General features: G+C 41.7%; 2 protein-coding genes across 4 annotated transcripts in view; one reads left to right on the forward strand and one right to left on the reverse strand.

The window, feature by feature from the left end:
- Positions 1-2,887, reverse strand: part of vmp1 (vacuole membrane protein 1) — a 202,678-nt gene extending 199,791 nt beyond the window's left edge. The window contains exon 1 of one of the 3 annotated variants that reach the window (XM_043718131.1): positions 2,807-2,887. The gene's annotated coding sequence lies outside the window, so the exon portion shown is untranslated. Of the gene's footprint in view, positions 1-2,484; positions 2,697-2,806 lie in introns of those variants that run through there. The other 2 variants (XM_043718127.1, XM_043718128.1) reach the window with 2 other exon arrangements.
- Positions 2,888-2,902: 15 nt separating this feature from the next.
- ptrh2 (peptidyl-tRNA hydrolase 2) lies at positions 2,903-9,078 on the forward strand. The gene is made up of 2 exons (XM_043718132.1): positions 2,903-3,182; positions 7,983-9,078. The coding sequence occupies exons 1-2, from the start codon at positions 3,102-3,104 to the stop codon at positions 8,514-8,516; spliced, it is 615 nt and encodes a 204-aa protein (XP_043574067.1). The 5' UTR covers positions 2,903-3,101; the 3' UTR covers positions 8,517-9,078.
- The last annotated feature ends 9,978 nt before the right edge of the window (positions 9,079-19,056 follow it).

The raw sequence follows: 19,056 nt of genomic DNA on the forward strand, positions 1-19,056 counted from the left end.
AGCAGCAGGAGAATCGATGTTTCGGGCATAAACCATTCATCAAGAATGGTTTCTTGATGAAGGGCTAATGCTCAAAACATCGATTCTCCTGCTCCTCAGATGCTGCCTGACCTGCTGTGCTTTTCCAGCACCACACTCTTGACATAAGGCGGATGTTGTAAAACTTGAAAGAGTTCAGAAAAGATTTTCAAGGATGTTGCCAGGATTGAAGAGTTCATGCTATGTGGAGAGGCTGAACAGACTGGGGTTATTTTCCCTGGAGTGTCAGAAGCTGAGGGGTGACCTTTTAGAAGTTTATAAAATCATGAGGGGCTTGGATAGGGTGAATAGGGTTTTTTTCCCCAACGTGGGGTAGTTCAAAACTAGAGGGCATAGATTTATGGTAAGACAGGCAAGATTTAAAATGCAAAGAGCAACTTCCTCCCCCGGATGAAGATACATGTATGGAATGAGTTGCCAGAGGAAGTGGTCACAACTGGAACAATGCTGAAAGTGTGTTGCTGGAAAAGCGCTGCAGGTCAGGCAGCATCCAAGGAACAGGAATTCCTGAAGAAGGGCTTATGCCCGAAACGTCGATTCTCCTGTTCCTTGGATGCTGCCTGACCTGCTGCGCTTTTCCAGCAACACATTTTCAGCTCTGATCTCCAGCATCTGCAGTCCTCACTTTCTCCACGACTGGTACAATGACAACATTTAAAAGGCGTCTGGATGGGTATATGAATAGGCAGGATTTAAATGGATATGGGCCAAATTCTGACAAATGGGATTAGATTTATTTAGGATATCTGGTCAGCATGGACAATTTGGACCAATGGGTCTGTGTCCATGCTGTATCTCTCTATGACCCTAATTCACATAGCTCTAACCTACCTTGAAACTTAACATTATGCCAGATCAAATTAGATTCATCTATGTAATGAAATGCTTTGTTAGTTCACCTGCAAAACCTGAACCAGTCAGTCATTTCCCCCATAATTAGATTAGATTACTTAGATTAGATTAGATTACTTACAGTGTGGAAACAGGCCCTTCGGCCCAACAAGTCCACACCGACCCGCAACACACCCATTCCCCTACATTTACCCCTTTACCTAACACTACGGGCAATTTAGCATGGCCAATTCACCTGACCTGCACATCTTTGGACTGTGGGAGGAAACCGGAGCACCCGGAGAAAACCCACGCAGACACGGGGAGAATGTGCAAACTCCACACAGTCAGTCGCCCGAGTCGGGAATTGATCCCGGGTCTCTGGCACTGTGAGGCAGCAGTGCTAACCACTGTGTCACCGTGCCGCCCACGATAAGATAGCGAAGGTGGCATTTGGTATGCTTTCCTTTATCAGTCAGAGTATTGAGTACAGGAGTTGGGAGGTCATGTTGCAACTGTAAAGGTCACTGGTTAGGCCACTTTTGGAATATTGCGTGCAATTCTGATGTCCTTCCTAGCGGAAGAATGTTGTGAAACTTGAAAGGGTTCAGAAAAGATTTACAAGGATGTTGCCAGGGTTGGAAGATTTGAGGCCAAACAGGCTGGGGCTGTTTTCCCTGGAGCGTCAGAGGCTGAGGGGTGACCTTGTAGACATTTACAAAGTTATGAGGGGCATGGATAGGATAAATAGACCAAGTCTTTTCCCTGGGTTGGGGTAGTCCAGAACTAGAGGATATAGGTCTCTTTTATATCTTTCCTCTCTCACCCTAAACCTAAGGGGCAATTTTTTTCATGCAGACAGTGGTACATGTGTGGAATGAGCTACCAGAGGAAGTGGTGGAGGCTGGTACAACTGCAACATTTAAAAGGCATTTGGCATTTAAAAGGCATTTGGATGGGTATATGAATAGGAAGGGTTTGAAGGGATATGGGCCGGGTGCTTGTAGGTGGGACTAGATTGGGTTGGGATAACTGGTCGGCATGAACGAGTTGGACCAAAGGGTGTGTTTCCATGCTGTACGTCTCTATGACTCTATAACAGTAAAACCTCAGGCTGTGATTTAGGGTGATCATTTTACAGATTGTCCAACGACTCTATCGCGAAGACAGAGAAAATCTCTCTCCTTTTCAATGTAACTCATGTTGGAATCTGAAGGAAGCAGCGCACACTCAATCGACCATTTTCTTACTCCCCAAAACTACTTTGGAGCCTCTAGAATTCTGAAACCAGAACTGCCTGCTCCCAATATATTTAGGGATTAACTCGTCGGATTCCGAGTCTGGCCGCGATCAATTATTAATCGCAACCTAGAGTAAGGGGTCAAAGTCCTGATGCCGACCTGGAGCCCTGTCCACACCACTAGCCCCTATCGCAACCGTTGAGGCCGTCTGTGGCTTCAGCAGCAGCAGCAGCAGCAGCCCCGGGAATGGGGTGTTTTAAGATTTCTATCAGTTCTCTATCAGACTCCCCAACGGGGTAAATTGTCGCTTTCTCGATCTTTCAAAGCCGTGTGTGTGTGTGTGCGCGCGCGCGCCCCTCTCCCCATCATTTACCGTAGGTGCGGGCTCCTCTCTCTCACACAAACCCCTCGCCTCCGGTTGCCCTGGGTTACCTCTTTCCCGCGATCCCCGTTGGCCCAGGTTACTTCCTTTCCTCCTGTTGCCCCGGGTTACCTTCTCCTTCTCCTTCACACTCCTCTTCCTCACCCGAATTGTTTCTTCCTTCCTTCTTTCTTTCCTCCTCCTCCTCCTCAGCGGTTACCCCGGTTTATCTCCGCCCCTCCCTTCCTCCCTTCTCCTCTCTTTTTCCCCCACCCAGGTTACCACCACCTCCTTCCTCTCTCTCCCTCTTCTCGCCCCCGTTGCCCCTAGTTACCTCGTCCTCCTGTTCCCTTGTTGCCCCAGTTACAGTAACTACCGGCTCCCTCAGTCTCTCGCGCTGTTTCTGTTGCTCTGGAGTTGTACCGGAAGTAGACGTGTTTCTATTCACGCTCGCAGGAAGTCCTTGGCGTCGATAACAGCAAACCTATACCGCACTCCTTTCCTGGTGCTTGTTTTCATTTAAATTCTTCATTCCCGGCAGCGAATCTCACCACTTGTTTTTATTTATGTTTTTTATGTTTAATCGAGTACCTGCAAAGGTTGCGTGACGGTTGGGCGGCGTCATCAGTATGCGCCGTCGCTACTGTCTGGGTTTGGGGCCTTGGGAACGTGTTGCCCTGAAGCTGGGAACCCGTGAGCGGCAACCCAAGGTAGAGAGGCAGTGACGAACCGATATATCATATATAAATTTAGCGTTTTCGTTTGTAGCGCCTATTTCGATTTATTTTTGAAGGGGCTGCTCCTCCAATTTGGTTGTACTTCAGTCCCACTCTCCTGATCAACAGAAGCCTCATGTGGGTCGCCAGCTGGGCCTGTCTAAAGCGGCCGTGAATAGGTCAAGGCTGCGGGCGCGTGGAGGTGGTTGTTGTGCCTGACTGACTACCACTCTTGCTCCGATACTCTGGACTCGTGTGTCCGTGGCGAGGGTACATGCGTCGCCTGCTGGCACCATAGAGGCCTTCAGACGCTCCACAGAGGCTGGGGGGGGTGCAATCATCTTGGGCTGAGAGGTTCAAATGGAGTTCAATGCAGCTAAATGTGAGGTGATTCACTTTGGGCAGAATAACAAGAAGATAGAATACTGAGTCAGTGGAAAGATTCTTGGTAGTGTGGATGTGCAGGGGGATCTTGGAATCCATGTACATAAATCCCTGAAAGTTGCCACCCAGGTTTGTAGTGCTATTAAGAAGGCATATGGTGTGTTGGGTTTTATTGGTAGAGGGATTGAGTTCCGGAGCCATAATGTCACGCTGCAACTATACAAAATATTAGTGCAGCCGCAATTGAAATATTGTGTACAGTTCTGGTCACCCCATTACAGGAAGGATTTGAAAATGTTGGGAAAGGCGCAGAGGAGGTTTACCAGGATGTTGCCATGTCTGGAGGGTAGGTCTTATGAGGAAAGGCTGTGAGAGACTTGGGTCTGTTCTCATTGGAAAGAAGACGACTAAAAGGGGATTTGACAGAGACATGCAAGATGATCAAAGGATTGGATAGAGTAGACAGTGAAAGCCTTTTTCTAGGATGATGACGTCAGCTTGTACGAGGGGGCTTAACTACAAATTGAGGGGTGATAGATTTAAGACAGATGTCAGAGGCAGGTTCTTTACTTAGAGAGTGGTAAGAGCGTGGAATGCCTTGCCTGCCAAGGTAGTTAACTCAGCCACATTAGGGAGATTTAAGCAATCCTTGGATAAGCACATGAATGATGATGGGATAGTGTAGGGGGATGAGCTTAGATTAGTTCACAGATCGGCGCAACATCAAGGGCTTGTTCAATGTTCTATCACATCAGACAGTGTAATTTTAGTATAGCAAGTTTTCCTGTTAGCTGTTAAAAACAAACAGATGGAGATGGGGTGGGAAAATGGGCGTTTGCACTTCACGGGTTCATTTCAGAAGATGTTTAATCTCAAACAGATCCAGTTATAATCAAAGCGTGTGCCCAGACTGATTCTGATGAGACCCTCAAACCTCCAGGATTATCCCGCACATCTCTTCCAGAAATTAAAATTCCGAGTTGCTGGAGAAAATAATTATCGCTGCAGTTTTCGGAGAAAAAAATATTGCATCTGTTTATTTGTAATTGTAAGAGAGTATCAGAGTTGTCTCCTGATGAAGGGCTTTTGCCCGAAACGTCGATTTCGAAGCTCCTTGGATGCTGCCTGAACTGCTGTGCTCTTCCAGCACCACTAATCCAGAATCTGGTTTCCAGCATCTGCAGTCATTGTTTTTACCTATTTGATAAAAAGTCGAGTCATTTAGTCTTGTAAGCAGTTTGTTGAATTTCCACTGGAAGTGTGCGTTGAAGAGATTGTTGAGTAACAATTCAGTGTATTGGGGGCGATGCAGCACGTAATGAAACCTACAAGGATACAGCCAACTCTAACTGTGGCTGAACCTCAGTTGCTTCATCCACGTGGCCATTGGGACTTCATACTGTGAATGTTGGTAGGATGGTTGATGATGAGAGTATTTCATCTGCTGTTGTAAGAGTTTTCCAAGGGAGTGACTGGGTAACTGTAAATAAACGCTGGCTGATTTCCCTGTGTCTGACACAAGAAGCAATGATGATGTAGTAGCATCCATTCCCTCAAATGCAACTGCAAAGACAATAAATGTGTACAGCTTTCCAAATTGGCCTGGTATAGTATTATGTCAGGAAATGCAACTTCTAACCACTGATCCATTTTCCTTTGCTACTCGTGACCATGATTTCAGGTTTGCAAAGCAGTGGTTGGGGTGTTAGTGGATCCGAGCACAAATATTTGGATCTCTCTTTAGAGTCAGAGAGATCTACAGCATGGAAATCTGCTCTTTGACCCAAACTTGCCCATGCCACCCAGTTTTCACAATTTAAACTAGCCCCATCTGTCTGCATTTGGTCCGTATCCCTTCATACCTATCCCATCTTTGTACCTGTCTAAATGTTTCTTAAATGACAAAATTGTACTCACTTCCACCACTGCTTCTGGCAGCCCGTTCCAGACACTCACTCCCCTCTGGGGAAAAAGAATTGTCCCTCTAATCCCTTTTGTATCTCTCCCCTCTCTCCTTAAACCTATACCCTCTAATTTCAGACCCCCCACCATGGGGAAAAGCCGTCAGCTATTTACCTTATCTATTCCTTTTGTGATTTTATCGACCTCTTTAAGGTTATCCCACAGTCTCCTATGCTGCAGGGAAAAAAAAATCCCAGCCTATCTAACCTCTCCTTATAACTCAAACCTTCCAGTACAGGTAGCATCCCAGCAAATCTATTCTGCACTTTTTCTAGTTCAGTAATATTCTTTCTATACTAAAACAATCAAAACTGCATGCAGTACTCCAAATGTGACCTCATGAACACTTTGTACAAGACATCCCACCTCCTTTACTCAGTGCACTGAATGATGAAAGTAAGCATACTGAAAGCTACCTTCACCATCCAGTCTACCTGTAACTCCATTTTAAAGGAGCTATGAAACTTTACCCCTACATCTCTTTGCTCTATAACACTCCCCCAGGGCCCATTGACTGTGTAAGTTGTGCCCTGGTTTGCCTCACCAAACAATTTCAGGCCTCCAATCTGAAAAACAACCATCTGTCACCACCCTCTGTCTTTACAGCCAAGCCAATTTTGTATCCAATTGGCTAGCTCTCACCAGATCCTGTGAAGTTTAACCTTGTTAAACAACCTACCATGTGGTACCTTGTCAAAGGAGAAAGTGAGGACTGCAGATGCTGGAGATCAGATCTTAAAAATGTGTTGCTGGAAAAGCGCAGCAGGTCAGGAACCATCAAAGGAACAGGAGAATCGACGTTTCGGGCATAAGCCCTTCTAAAATCTATGAAGACAATGCCTACCGCACTGCCCTTATCTACTTTCTTGGTTATCCTTCAAATTGGTGAGACGTGACTTCCCACGCACAAAGCCATGTTGACTATCCCAAACGAGTCCTTAGCTGTGCAAATGCCTTTAGATCCTGTCTGTCAAGTTCCGAGGCATTTCCCTGCAGCCTTTCTTAAATAATGGCATAACATGAGCCACCCTCCAATCTTCGAGCACTTCACCCGTGACTTTCAATGATACAAATATCACTGCTAGGAGCCTTGCAATTTCCTCCCTAGCCTCCCACAAAGTCTGAGGATTTATCTGCCTTAATGCATTTTAAGACTACCAGTACCACCTCTTCTGTAATGGAGACACACTTTAAGATATCACTATTTATTTCTCCTAGTTCCCTAGCATCCATACCTGAATTGAAGGTAAATATTCATATAGGATTTCACCCATCTCTTGTGGCTCCGCAAATAGCTGACCTTGTTAATCTTTAAGAGAACTCATTTTCTCCCTAGTTACTTGTTAGCCATTTTATATACTTGTAAAAATCTCTTTGGATTCTCCTTTACCTTAGCTGCTGAAGCGATCTCGAGTCTCCTTTTAGCCCTCCTGATTTCCCTCAAGTGTACTCCAACACTCTCTATACTCCTCAAGGAATTCCAACTGCCTAAACGTGTTATATGCCACCTCCTTTTTCAAGACCAGGGCCTCAATAACTCTAGTCATCCAGGGTTCTCGACTTCTGCCAACCTTACCCTTCAGTCTAACAGGAACATTCTGACCATGAACCTTCATTAACTCACTTTTGAAAGCCTCCCACTTTCCAGACTTTCCCTTTGCCTGCAAACAGCCTCCCCCAATCAACTTTTGACGGTTTCTGTCTAAGACCATCAAGATTGACCATGACTAAATTTAGAACTTTAACCTGTGGACCACACCTATCCTTTTCCATAGCTATTTTAAAACTAATGGAATTATGGTTATTATAGCTATTACAAAAACATGGCTGAGGCAGGAACAGGACTGACAGCTCAATGTTCCCAGATACAGATGCCATAGGAAGGAGAGAATGGAGGCAAAAGAGGAGGTGGAGTTGCATTTTTGATTAGGGAGAACATCACGGCAGTACTGAGAGAAGACATTCTTGAGGATTTGTTCACTGAGTCTATATAGTAGAAATGAGAAATAAAAAGATTACTTTGATAGCATTGTACTATAGGCCCCCCCCCCCCCCCAGTAGTCAGGAGATTGAGGCGCAAATACTCCCCTACTAACACTTTCGTCACTTGCCCTGCTTATTTCCCAACAGGAGGTCAAGTTTTGCCCCTTCTCTATTGGGCCATTACATACTGCATGAGAAATTCTTCCTGAATACACATAACAAATTTCCCTCTATCCAAGCCTTAGTAGTATGGCAGTCCCAATCGATGTTAGGAAAGTTAAAGTCCCCTACTATTACTTTGCAGAATTAAGGGGTCAAGTGGAATGTTTGGGGCATTGGTAATATATAAATACACACGATTGTGTTTTTAATTAAAATGCTGTAGGAAATTCACCTCTGGTGTCATGTAATAACTGTATATAGTTAAAAACTAAACTGGATAATATTTTTTGTCCACTTCCATAGGTGTTTGTAGAGAAGCATAAGATGGAGTCTTTAACTACACCATTGGCTTTGGGGATTTTGACTGGAGTTGGATGTGGATTGTGCCTGGGTTGGATGGTGCGAGGACGATTTGTTGGATCCTTAAAACCTCTGCCGAGTATGCGAAATGCAGGGATGGAAACAAGCACCATGGGGGAGAGTGGGGAGTACAAGATGGTTTTGGTTGTCCGTAATGATCTGAAGATGGGGAAAGGTAAAGTGGCAGCCCAGTGTTCACATGCCGCCGTGTCTGCGTACAGGCAAGTTCAGAAACGCAATCCAGATCTGCTCAGGCAGTGGGAGTACTGCGGGCAGCCCAAAGTGGTTGTCAAAGCGCCGGATGAGGACTGCATTATTGACCTGCTGACACATGCCAAGGAACTGGGATTGACTGTGAGTTTGATCCAGGATGCAGGTCGTACACAAATAGCACCAGGGTCACGTACCGTCCTAGGCATTGGACCAGGCTTAGGAACACTAGTGGACAAAGTTACAGGACATTTGAAACTTTATTGAAATGTACTGATGCTGCAATCAAGTGGGCAGTTAAAAGGGTAGCTGGGTCTCAAACTAAATCCCAACGCATTGACTCCAAGATCTTGTTTGTAAGTCTATCCATATTGAATAGGGTATTATGTGATGCATTGTATTTCTTCTTATGTTAACGAGACTGGAGTGAATGGAAGTGGCAGAGGAGGTATAGCTGATTTTACTAGCTCACTCCGTCAACAAAAATGGAGCACATGCAGATTGCTGGTGATATCCAGATGTGCAGAGGTTCAGCTGGGGTCTCTAATTGAAAACCTTCACCCAACTTAAGGTAACTGAGTGAGTGCTGACGAATGGAATAAATGGAAGTGCTCCCCTCAACAAAGCTTCTGAATCCTAAGTACTTTTGCTCGCGAACATTGGTAATGCATCAGCACCAGTAAATCTCTTGATAGAGGGCTCTTTCTTGCATCATCCTCCCTTTTCAGTCTGTTCACCACAGGAAGCGTACAACAGTGATGTATGTAATACACTTAGATGTACAAAATTTCCAAAATGAATTAAAACCAGCCTTGTATGGTGAATCAATGGGAAGTACTGAACATCGAGTATTTTCTGTAGAGGCTACTGACCTCGTCTTTCCTAGTCAGAACCCAATCTGATCAAACAGCACGAGCTCAGGCAAAACATCATCAGGCCAGTACATTTAATTAATGCAAATTCTAGAAACTTATCCGTGTCTTGCTTTATGTTTTGGGAAAATATCTGCTCACAAGGACTGTTTTCATTCTTTTATATTAAAACATCACATGCTGATGAATTACTTCATTAATGTGTTAGTATAAAATTTATTTTAATTTGCAGTTAAACATGATGCTGACCTCCAGAGTAACTTTCTGCTTTTTAACTGTTGGTTTATGTGAAAGACTATTTTTTGACCAGGACTTCCTGCAGCTCCTGTAAGGTTTCTCTCTTTGATCTCCGTGCCATTCTTTCAGGTGGTACAATTTCTGTGCGATGGTCTGGCATGGACTGGCAAAATGTTTTGTTGTGATTTAATCATGTATGTTGTGATTTCAGAAATTATCCACTTATTAGACTCAAGTGTCCTACTGCCTGATTTTATAACTCTTTCTCCATATATATTCTCTCAGCTGTATTCACAGCCACTATACATTGCAATGGAAAATCACTGATCTGAAACCTAGACTTGAATTCTCTCCAAAGCAGTAGCAGACTTGATGACTTTTGCAGCTGTATCTAGTTTTACTTTAGATTTCCAGCGTCCCCAATATTTTGATTTTGAATCTGTGACTTCTTGATCATGTGCTACCTCCTTACATCACTTGCAACCCATATCCAACCCCACCTCCACTTACCTATTCACTCAGTTATCTCTGAGCCTCTGCATCCACCCTTGTCATTTAAAGTTGCATTTGAAACTTACAACTGCCTAGCCTTTGGCTTCCCAATTCCCACACCAACTCTCTTATCCAGATCATTACTCTTACCACATGCTGTTCATTTGAGTCCAAAAGACGACAGACTTCAACTTAACTGCTGCACAACTGTCAATCATATCAGGTAGTACCAGGCCCAGTTATCTAATAAATAATGCAAAAGTTGTTCAAATAATGCTGGAATTTGGACCTATTACTGCACCACCAATCAAATTGTTCAACTGCTTATCCTTCTCTTTCTCCCAGGGGTGCAAGGATTTCACAGATCTTGGGTCATTGGAAGTGAAATCATTCATTCAGTTGTCACTGCTGTCTCCTTTTTCTTGTCAAGCCAAAACATTCCAAAGTCATCATTGTACCCACCCCAAAATGAAGGGCTTATGCCCAAAATGTTGACGCTCCTGCTCCTTGGATGCTACCTGAACTGCTATGCTTTTCTAGTGCCACACCTTTCAACTCTGACTCTCCAGCATCTGCAGTCCTCACTTTCTCCAACCCACCCCAAAAGCCTGTCTTGAACTTGCATCTCTTTCTCTTTCTTTTTGGACGAGAACCTCTTCCCATGAAATTACTGGCCAAATTTCATTTCTGTCTCATTCTAGTTGAGACTCAAAGGTTTTCCCTCCTATGGCACATCCAGATCTCTTTCAAAACTGCTGCCATCACTCCTTCCTCAGATACTCTCCTTGAGTGAAAACCGCTGCCCCATCTCCAGCCTCCTTTTGCTGTCTGAAATCCAAGCCCATCTTTCCTGCAATGCTGTTTAAATTCTGCAGTTGGGTTTTTGCTCCTGCCACCACACTGACGTTACCCTAATCAAAGCCACAAGTGTCCTCTGTGACTGTAACCTTCCATTGTTCACTATTCACCATAATCCATCTGAATTTTCATGAAAGTGAATGTGCCAACTATTGGTGAGACAACAGTTATGGCACATCAGTAGTGGTTTATGAAAGGGAAGCTTTTTCCCTGAATTGGTGCTGGCCCTGTATGATGGTGCTGATGGTCACAGTCCCCACCACTTCAAAGAAAATCCATGTTTAAGCCAGCTGGTCAGCCAAAAGGTGAAAGCCATTGTCCATTTGTGTTATATCTTAAAAATGAATCTTAAATGAATTGTTTATGTGAGGCAGAAAAGCTGTATCTATTAATTTGTTGAGCATGCAGTGATAAAGCTCCATCATTTTGCTGCTGTGAAGCAGTGAATATGCAACACTGCATCAAATATTACTTTCTGACTCTCAGCTTCTGCTGTTGATAAAGTTGGTTTCAAAACTTCTTAACACATGACTTCATTAGTTTCTTCCTCCCGCTGCACAAATAAATTGGGTAAGGGAATACAACACTTTGTCCTTTTGAAAAATCTGTAGTGGATTTGTTTTGCAGAATAAAATGCCCTCTACTCTGCCTGACAAGAGCCCCAGCCTCAACCTTAGAAGCACCTACTAGTGCACCAACTATTGTGTTGCCTCACATTAAGAAACTTGTTAATCTGTGCCCAAATGAAACAAAATGGTGTGAGCACTGTCTGAGGGCCTGTGAACCCTAGGAAGTGAGGCAATTTCAAAAAACTGGCAAGGAGAGAAAGTTCAAATAATGAACAAACTGGGTTGAATCGCAGTAAAGCAGGATTTCCACACAGGACATGTGATGCATAACCTACTATATATATTTAATAGATTTAAGTAAATTAAAACCCAGTGACTACAAAAATAGATCTTACTATAAGAGGAAAGATTAAATGATTTCTATAATTATAACTAATTACTTTAATCCTAATTATTTCCTGACACTGCTCACTTTATGCAATTACTGAGTTCTGGGACTCGGAGCCAAAGTATGGAGACATTGAAAGTCACTTTTTGTTCAACAGCTTCTCTCAAGGTAGGTGGCTCCGTTAATGAATGTCTGACACACACTTGAGTGTAGAAAAATCAGAAAGCAACATACTGAATTGCAACCTTGACTGGAGGCAATCTCAACTGTATTTTAGTTCAATGCAGAGGAATACAAAAGTTTCAGGAGATTTTAAGAACAGTTAAAAGATGTGACAATACTAAGGCTTTAAGAAGTATATTTTGTCCTGGTTCTTTATAAGAAAAGCTGAAACAGAGGTGGCGATCAGGCTGCTCAAGGCCAATAAAGTAAACAGTTTGTGAGGCTTTGGGTTTTTTTTAAGTTGGAACAATAGAAACAGCCTGAATAGGTGGGGTCAAACTCTCGCAGAACCAGGATTTGTAGTTTTAGTTTTCTGCAGTTAATAGTGTGTTGAAGCTGGATGTGTAAGCTCTTACCCCTCTCTTTGTTCCAGCTAAAAGTTGGGGGTTCCCTTCCTGCTGTTGGAATTGCATGAGAGATAGTCAATTTTACTGAATTTACCTTTGCCTAGGGTGTGTTTAAAGGATGTTACTATGTTGGAACTGTTAATTAGTGGTAGTTAATACATATTTTGATAGAGTTGCAGTTTAGCCAATTTTTTTTATTTTTGTCTGTATTTTAACTATAGTGTAAAAATAGTGTGTTTTGCTTAAAGTAGAAAGTTTAACCAACCAAATTGCATTTGAAATGCCTTACACTTACCTTTTAACTTAAGTTAGACTTTAGGCTATCTTAGTGTATTTTGAGGGGGCTTGGTCTCATCCATAACAAAGAAGAATAGGTTTTTGATCAAAACTTTTACTTGACTGCCTTCTGTGATCCAGCCCTATCATTGTAGTCACTATGAAGGCTGCTGTGACTATCTGAGTCACCTTTTAACAATACATGTTGCTGGAACAGGAGCAGAAGCAATAGGGTTGGGAAAGAGAATTGGTGCATCTGCATCTGGCTTGATGTTGAGCACAGAGCAAGAGAAGCCATAGTTTGTAGTGAGTTAGCTGATTGTACTTTAGATCAATAACATTAAAATTGTCAAAATCTCCCAATAAATAGATTGCTATCAACTGGTCGATCACGAAGTCTGATCAACTTTACCAACCACCTGCATCCCCTCACCATGCACATCTTTCTGCATTCATTGCTGTGCACATTTCAATCATGGTGCTGCCTCATGGCAATTGTTTCCGGAAACCATATATCTAGAGAAGAGTGTTGGAATTGGAGAGGGTTCAGAGAAGGTTACGATAATAATCCCAGGGAAGAAAGGCTTGTCATACGAGGAGCAGTTGATGGCTGTGGGTCTGCACTTGATGGAGTTTATAAGAATGAGGGAGGATCTGAGTAAAACTTAGAGAATACTGGAGGCTTGGATAGAGTGGATATTGGGAAGATGCTTCCACCAGTAGGAGAGAGTAGGACCCAGGGACACAGACTCAGGGAAAAGACAAACATTCAGAATTGAGATGAGGAGGAATGACTTCAGCCAGAGGGTGGTGAATCTGAGGAATGCATTGCCACAGAGGGCTGTGGAGGTCATGTCATTGAATGTATTTAAAGCAGAGGTAGTTTTTTGATTATTAAGGGGATCAAGGAGAAGGCAGGAGAATGGCTTTGAGAACCATATCATCCGTGATTGGTCGAGTAGACTCAATGGGCTGAGTGGCCTGTAGCTAATGGTTTTAATTGCTTTATAAGTCACCAAAGTATTTTGATAAAACAGGAATTTGGTGCAACACAACGACGTATGGTAAATTCTAAGTTCAAGCATAGTTTTCCATTGAACAGCATATTTTGGATAAAGTTACAAGCTGAAGGCTGTTTGAAAGCTCAACAGATATTTTTCTCTAAACCAGCAGAAAAGAGTAAGTAAATGCAAAATATTGCAGATGCTGGACATCTGAAATAATTACAGGGAATGAGGAGAAACTCAGCAGGCCTGTCAGCAACAGTGGAAGTAGAAACATTTAACATTTCAAGTCCAGTATCACTCCTCTTCAGATAAAGATAAGGCCTGCACTGAAGCATTATTTGAAATTTACCATCTTCTGGCAAAGCACAACAAATCATTCATAGATGAAGTATTTAAAGAAGCAATGACTGTGGCTGCTACTCGTTTATTGAAAATCTTTTGAGAACAGCGAAGCAATAACAATGGCAATCCAAAGCATGCAACTTGGTGCTCCCACAGTAGCAGGCCCAGTGGAATCTTTGGCTGAAGATGTATTTTCAGCGACAAAATAGGACCTGGAGAACTTTGAACAATTCTGACTGCGGTTTGATGAATGCATCATCACAACCAACATCCTAGTTAATTGTTTTTGTGCACGTGGTTTTTAAGGACATAGCAACTACTTGGAAAGAGGATCTTTCACACCCTTTCCCCCTTAGAGAAAAACTGCGAGATGAGGTTATCTACAAGAAATGCAAAAGACACACAAAAGTTTTCCATCAAACTTTTGCATGCTTGGTTGAAATGCAAGTTTCGCCACATTTTGCAGAAAGGATTCTGATTTTCTCTCTTTTGTTAATTACCACTGTGAAATCCACAAGCAAGTAAAGTGTTGGTCTTTTCTAATGTAATGAAAGTTAAAATTGTAAACTCAACTTTTAAAAAAACCTTCAACATCACTGTTTAAATCTGCATTTGATCCTGCCTCTGGTGAACTGACCTTCCATTATGATGTGGGGTGGTTAAGTCAGGGGAAGGTCCTGCAAAGATTTTTAGATCTGATGCCTGAAATCATCACATTCCCTAAACTGTGCACAATACTCTATCGGTTATTGGATTTATAAAATTGTGGAGTTGATATGGATATAATGATTATGCAAAATGACATTGAGCTGAAATCAAAGGATGGTAATTTTTGGAGACTCCCAAACAAAAAACAAACACCCACTCCCAGCATCCTGTGTGTTTTTTAAAATGAAAGCCACCTTTGATTCTACTTACCCCTGTTTTACAACATTCTCCTAAACAAAGATAGCACATGCTTCTCAGCCATTTAATGGACTTGCCGTCTCCAAGTACAACCTGGACCTCAATACACTGGTAGATAATGTGTAGTCACAAGTGTTGCACAGATTTGGTGAGGACAAAGTTAATAATTATATATACTTGGTTTTAAATTTATATAGCACTAAAAATAAACCATTTATTCTGTATCTTCTGGGTTGCACTTAAATTCAAGAAGTGATCTTCAATAGGTGTTCTCCAAGACAGAAATGGTTATGATGGAGCTATGAATTATAATAGTTGCATCCTATACGAAAAGAAAAACCCCACCTAACAGGAACCCTGTCATCTCTCAGGTTTCCCTCCCATCCTACTCTTCACACCAAACCTCCAATCCCATTCATTTTTGCAGTACTATTTTTACTAATACTAATTTTCTTCCCAATCCTCATTCACAACAGCCTTCGTTTTCTAGTATTACTGAATTACTTTTTGTGTCTTCCTCTTTGAACACAAAATATCTTTTTTAGTTTCTCTGTCATTTCCTTAATCCCCATTATGAATTTTACTGTCCTAGCCAGCTCACATTTGTCTGCTTTGCAGACTAAAATCTTCTATTGTATGCATCTTGCCAGTTTAGGTTCATATTCTATTTTCCCCTTTAATTTGGTTCTCATCTGGATTCTAAAACATTACCGAATACCAATTCTAATTTCTTTTTTTGGGCAACCTTATGTGCCTCTTTCTTTAGTCTGATACATTCTAGCTTCACTTGTTAGCCACGGTCAGATAACTTTTCTTGTTAGATTTGTGCCTCAAAGTGGAATGAATTTTTTTTTGGGAAAACTATGTTTTGGACTATGGATTAAAAATGGGAAAGATACACACTTCCCTTTGTTTAAAGCAGTAAGATGATGTTTGTAGTTTTAAAAATACCGTTGTGACACATCTACAATGTTGCCTTATTCAAATCAGGACTGAGCATGCCAGGCAGAATGGCAGCAACTGTGTCTTTGGGTAACCAAACAGTCTTTTGCTTGGCTTTGCAATCATAATCAGTTGTGGGTGTAGGAGAGTTCAGTAAAGTAACTCTGTGTCTGTCTCTATATCTCTGTTTGCCTCTGTTGAAAGGAAAAGAGGGAATTAACCATCTTCTGAAGCACTGAAATAGTGAAACCTTAACCAATGAAAGACTAAGAATTAGTATTCACAACCGCATGTTATCAGGAAATAATTGGAAGAAGTCAATAGAAAAAAACTCATTAATATCAGAACCTAGACTGATGTCTGTTTATAATCTTTCCCCACCCACATATTAGTGCCTTGTCTCCATATGTGTTTGTATGTGTCTGGGAATTTTAAAGAAAGTGGTCGAAATCGAGTAGTAATTAAACTCCTCTACTTTTTGCTGTTTGTAATTAAATTTTAACTATGGATATTTTACGTAAAATATGTGGTGTGCATGTTCTTATAAACTGAATTTGAGAGTTAGGTAAAATTGGGGCAATTCAGTGGTTTCACAATAGGACTTGATATTCAGTGCATTACTGTGGTTAGTTATGACATTCCTGTTTTGACATGTTAATTCTTCAAATGCTGGTCAGTGCCTATCATACCATTTTATGCAGTTTCCCAATTTACCAGAGCCAACGTGCCCACCATATCTTGCAGTTTATTTTGTTTATATTTAAGACCCTAGTTTCAGATTAATTTAAAAATGGTGTCATTCAATGTAAAATTTGGTTGTATTATGGACACCTCAAGAGGCTCTTTTGCAACGAAAGATTAATTAGACTTCTCAAAGCACCATACTCTATCTAAAATAACCTCTAGTTAGTTCCTGAATAAATAGATCTAAAACAAATCTTGCACATTCCTGGAATTCATTCTCCACAATAAAATCAGAGTCAGTGGGTAAATCTAATCTATGTAGATTGAAGTTCCCCATGGTTATTGTACTACCTTTATTACATGCACCTCGAATTTCATGATTTATAGCATTAGTTGCATGATCCCATCAGTACCCATGGAACCACAAGTCTGTGCCCTTAAAGGAGAATGGATAAATGGCTTGTTATTTGTTTATTGTACCACCTCTAGCAACAGAGACCCAAATACATTTTTAAAAAAAGGAAAGGATGTAAAGAGACTTACAGATTCTTAGCCTTAGCAGTATTCTCGAAATTGGGAAAGACTGGCTTGCAGGGGATAGGGGTGTTTTCATGAGCAAAAAGACTGAGCCATCACAGAGATGTTGAAAATTGTGTAAGCAAATTGTTAAAGGGGACAAAATATTCCCACCCATGAAATAGATCAAAATTAGGAGCCATACAGAAGAGAATCACTGAAATCACATGCATTTATTAAATCTTTGTAGTGATATTTGTGGAAAAAAGTGCCCTGGTACTATTTTGAAGAGCAGTGAGTTCGCCCTGGTATCCTATCAAATGTTTATCCCTCAAATCAATTTCTCAAATATTGTCTCATCATTACAGAATTGTTTGTGGGAATTTGCTGATACATTTTCCAACATTGCAATATGATTACACTTCAAGATTAGGCCTACAATCAATCTTCAGGCCATAAAGACACTAAAAACAACAGAAATGCAAATTAAGATGTTACATTAAGTTAAAGTAAGATCTGACTCCTCCCAAGTGGAACTGGTCATATACACAGATGAAACCAAACTGTCCAGCTTGTGTTGAGTTAGCCAGCTGAGAAGAGTTGGTAGAAGTCAAGGTAGCATTAATGGAGATACGGTCAGTGGTAATGGACAGGAAATGGGGAGCTAACACAGATGGAAGACCAGTAACAAAACTATAAATCATTACAAAGTGCTTGGCAGATAGCATAGGTTTCTGCTCCTAACTGCCATATATGGCATCTGCTGGAAAATGCAGGTGTGGGAACAGACAGTGGGGGCCTGTGGTACTTGTCATTCTAGTGATCTGTGTTTGAGGTCAAACTGAAAAGGAGATCAAGCTGATGACAATTTATAGAATTTTAATTTCCAATCCTGTATTTAAGCAGGAAAGGAAAGCTATACTAAGATGACAGGTTTCACATCTCATAGGTAATGGACAGGGTCATTATCACTAATACATCCTTCACAGACAACGATTCCTGAATCAGATTGAATGAACCTCATGATTTACATCTGTGCAATTTCGATCCAGAGTTTAAGGCTGAAGAACAGCTAGTTCATAGAGCAGAGTTTCCACTTCCCATTGCTGTGGATGAGTGGAACTCTGGAAATCGTATCCAATTGCCATATACCTTCTCTCCCTCAAGTCCTTTTATAATGTGCACCACTTCCCTAACAGTAATGAAAAGCAAGCTAACCATGGCTGTCCAGTACCCACACCTACATAGTTTAAGCACTCTTGATTCTACCTGCTTCTCCATTACAATTGTTCTGCAAACAGCACAACTGCAAACTATCAAAACTCCAGCCCATAAAAGACTTCCAATTCCTCCCACCTTAACTCAGTGGTTAGCACTCTCCTCTGGTTCTGTTATGAACCACTGTAGAGGTATAGCACACAGCTCCAGCACTCTGAGGGAGTGCTGCACTGCTTTTAACCCCATCCACTGTACATAAAAATATCCATGCGCTATTGGGAAGAGCAAGAGAGTTCCCCACTATGGACCTGGCTGATTTATCCATTAAAACATCAGTAAATGATCTTAGTAGTGGGACCTTGCTATGCACAAATTGCCTATTGTTTCCTATGTTACAACTGACAACACTTCAAATTAATTTGCTGCATAGCACCTCAGGATGCCCAAAGCAGATTATAATGTTTAAATTAGGTTTCAAATTATCTAAATTTAAACTGCAAAGTGAAAGTGGATCTTAAAACTTATGAATCCCAGAGCTCCCTAATTCAGGTCAGGCAAAAATAAACCATCTCACCCAGGATCTCTCCGTTCCCATTCATCAGCTCAGCATGCCACCACTTCATCAAAGACAACTTTAAGCGGAACAGCAATTATGTTACCTACAAAATTCATATAATCACCTTATTAGAATACACTCCCAATGAGTTACTTTGCTTTGACTTATGTCCACACTTGTTATTCTGTGCCAGTATTGTCATCATCAGCAACCTGACCCTAATAAAACAAAGGACTCAAAGGGGCATATGACTTGGCTGCAAACATGGAATAAAGCACTCATGTCAAAAGTTAGTGCTGCAGCAGTTTAAGAATGGTTTGAAAACCTACACTGACCAGCCACAGAGGCATCCTAATTTCTGATGTAGGTTTTTCA

Source organism: Chiloscyllium plagiosum, chromosome 28 (genome assembly GCF_004010195.1).
Source record: "Chiloscyllium plagiosum isolate BGI_BamShark_2017 chromosome 28, ASM401019v2, whole genome shotgun sequence".
NCBI classification, from domain to species: Eukaryota; Metazoa; Chordata; class Chondrichthyes; order Orectolobiformes; family Hemiscylliidae; genus Chiloscyllium; species Chiloscyllium plagiosum.

What these genes read in the sequence shown, in the direction of transcription:
- ptrh2 (XM_043718132.1), top strand. Translation starts at nt 3,102, where the DNA reads ATGCGCCGTCGCTACTGTCTGGGTTTGGGGCCTTGGGAACGTGTTGCC. An exon ending in CCCGTGAGCGGCAACCCAAG is followed by an intron (nt 3,183 to 7,982) that starts GTAGAGAGGCAG and finishes CCACTTCCATAG; the next exon opens with GTGTTTGTAGAGAAGCATAA.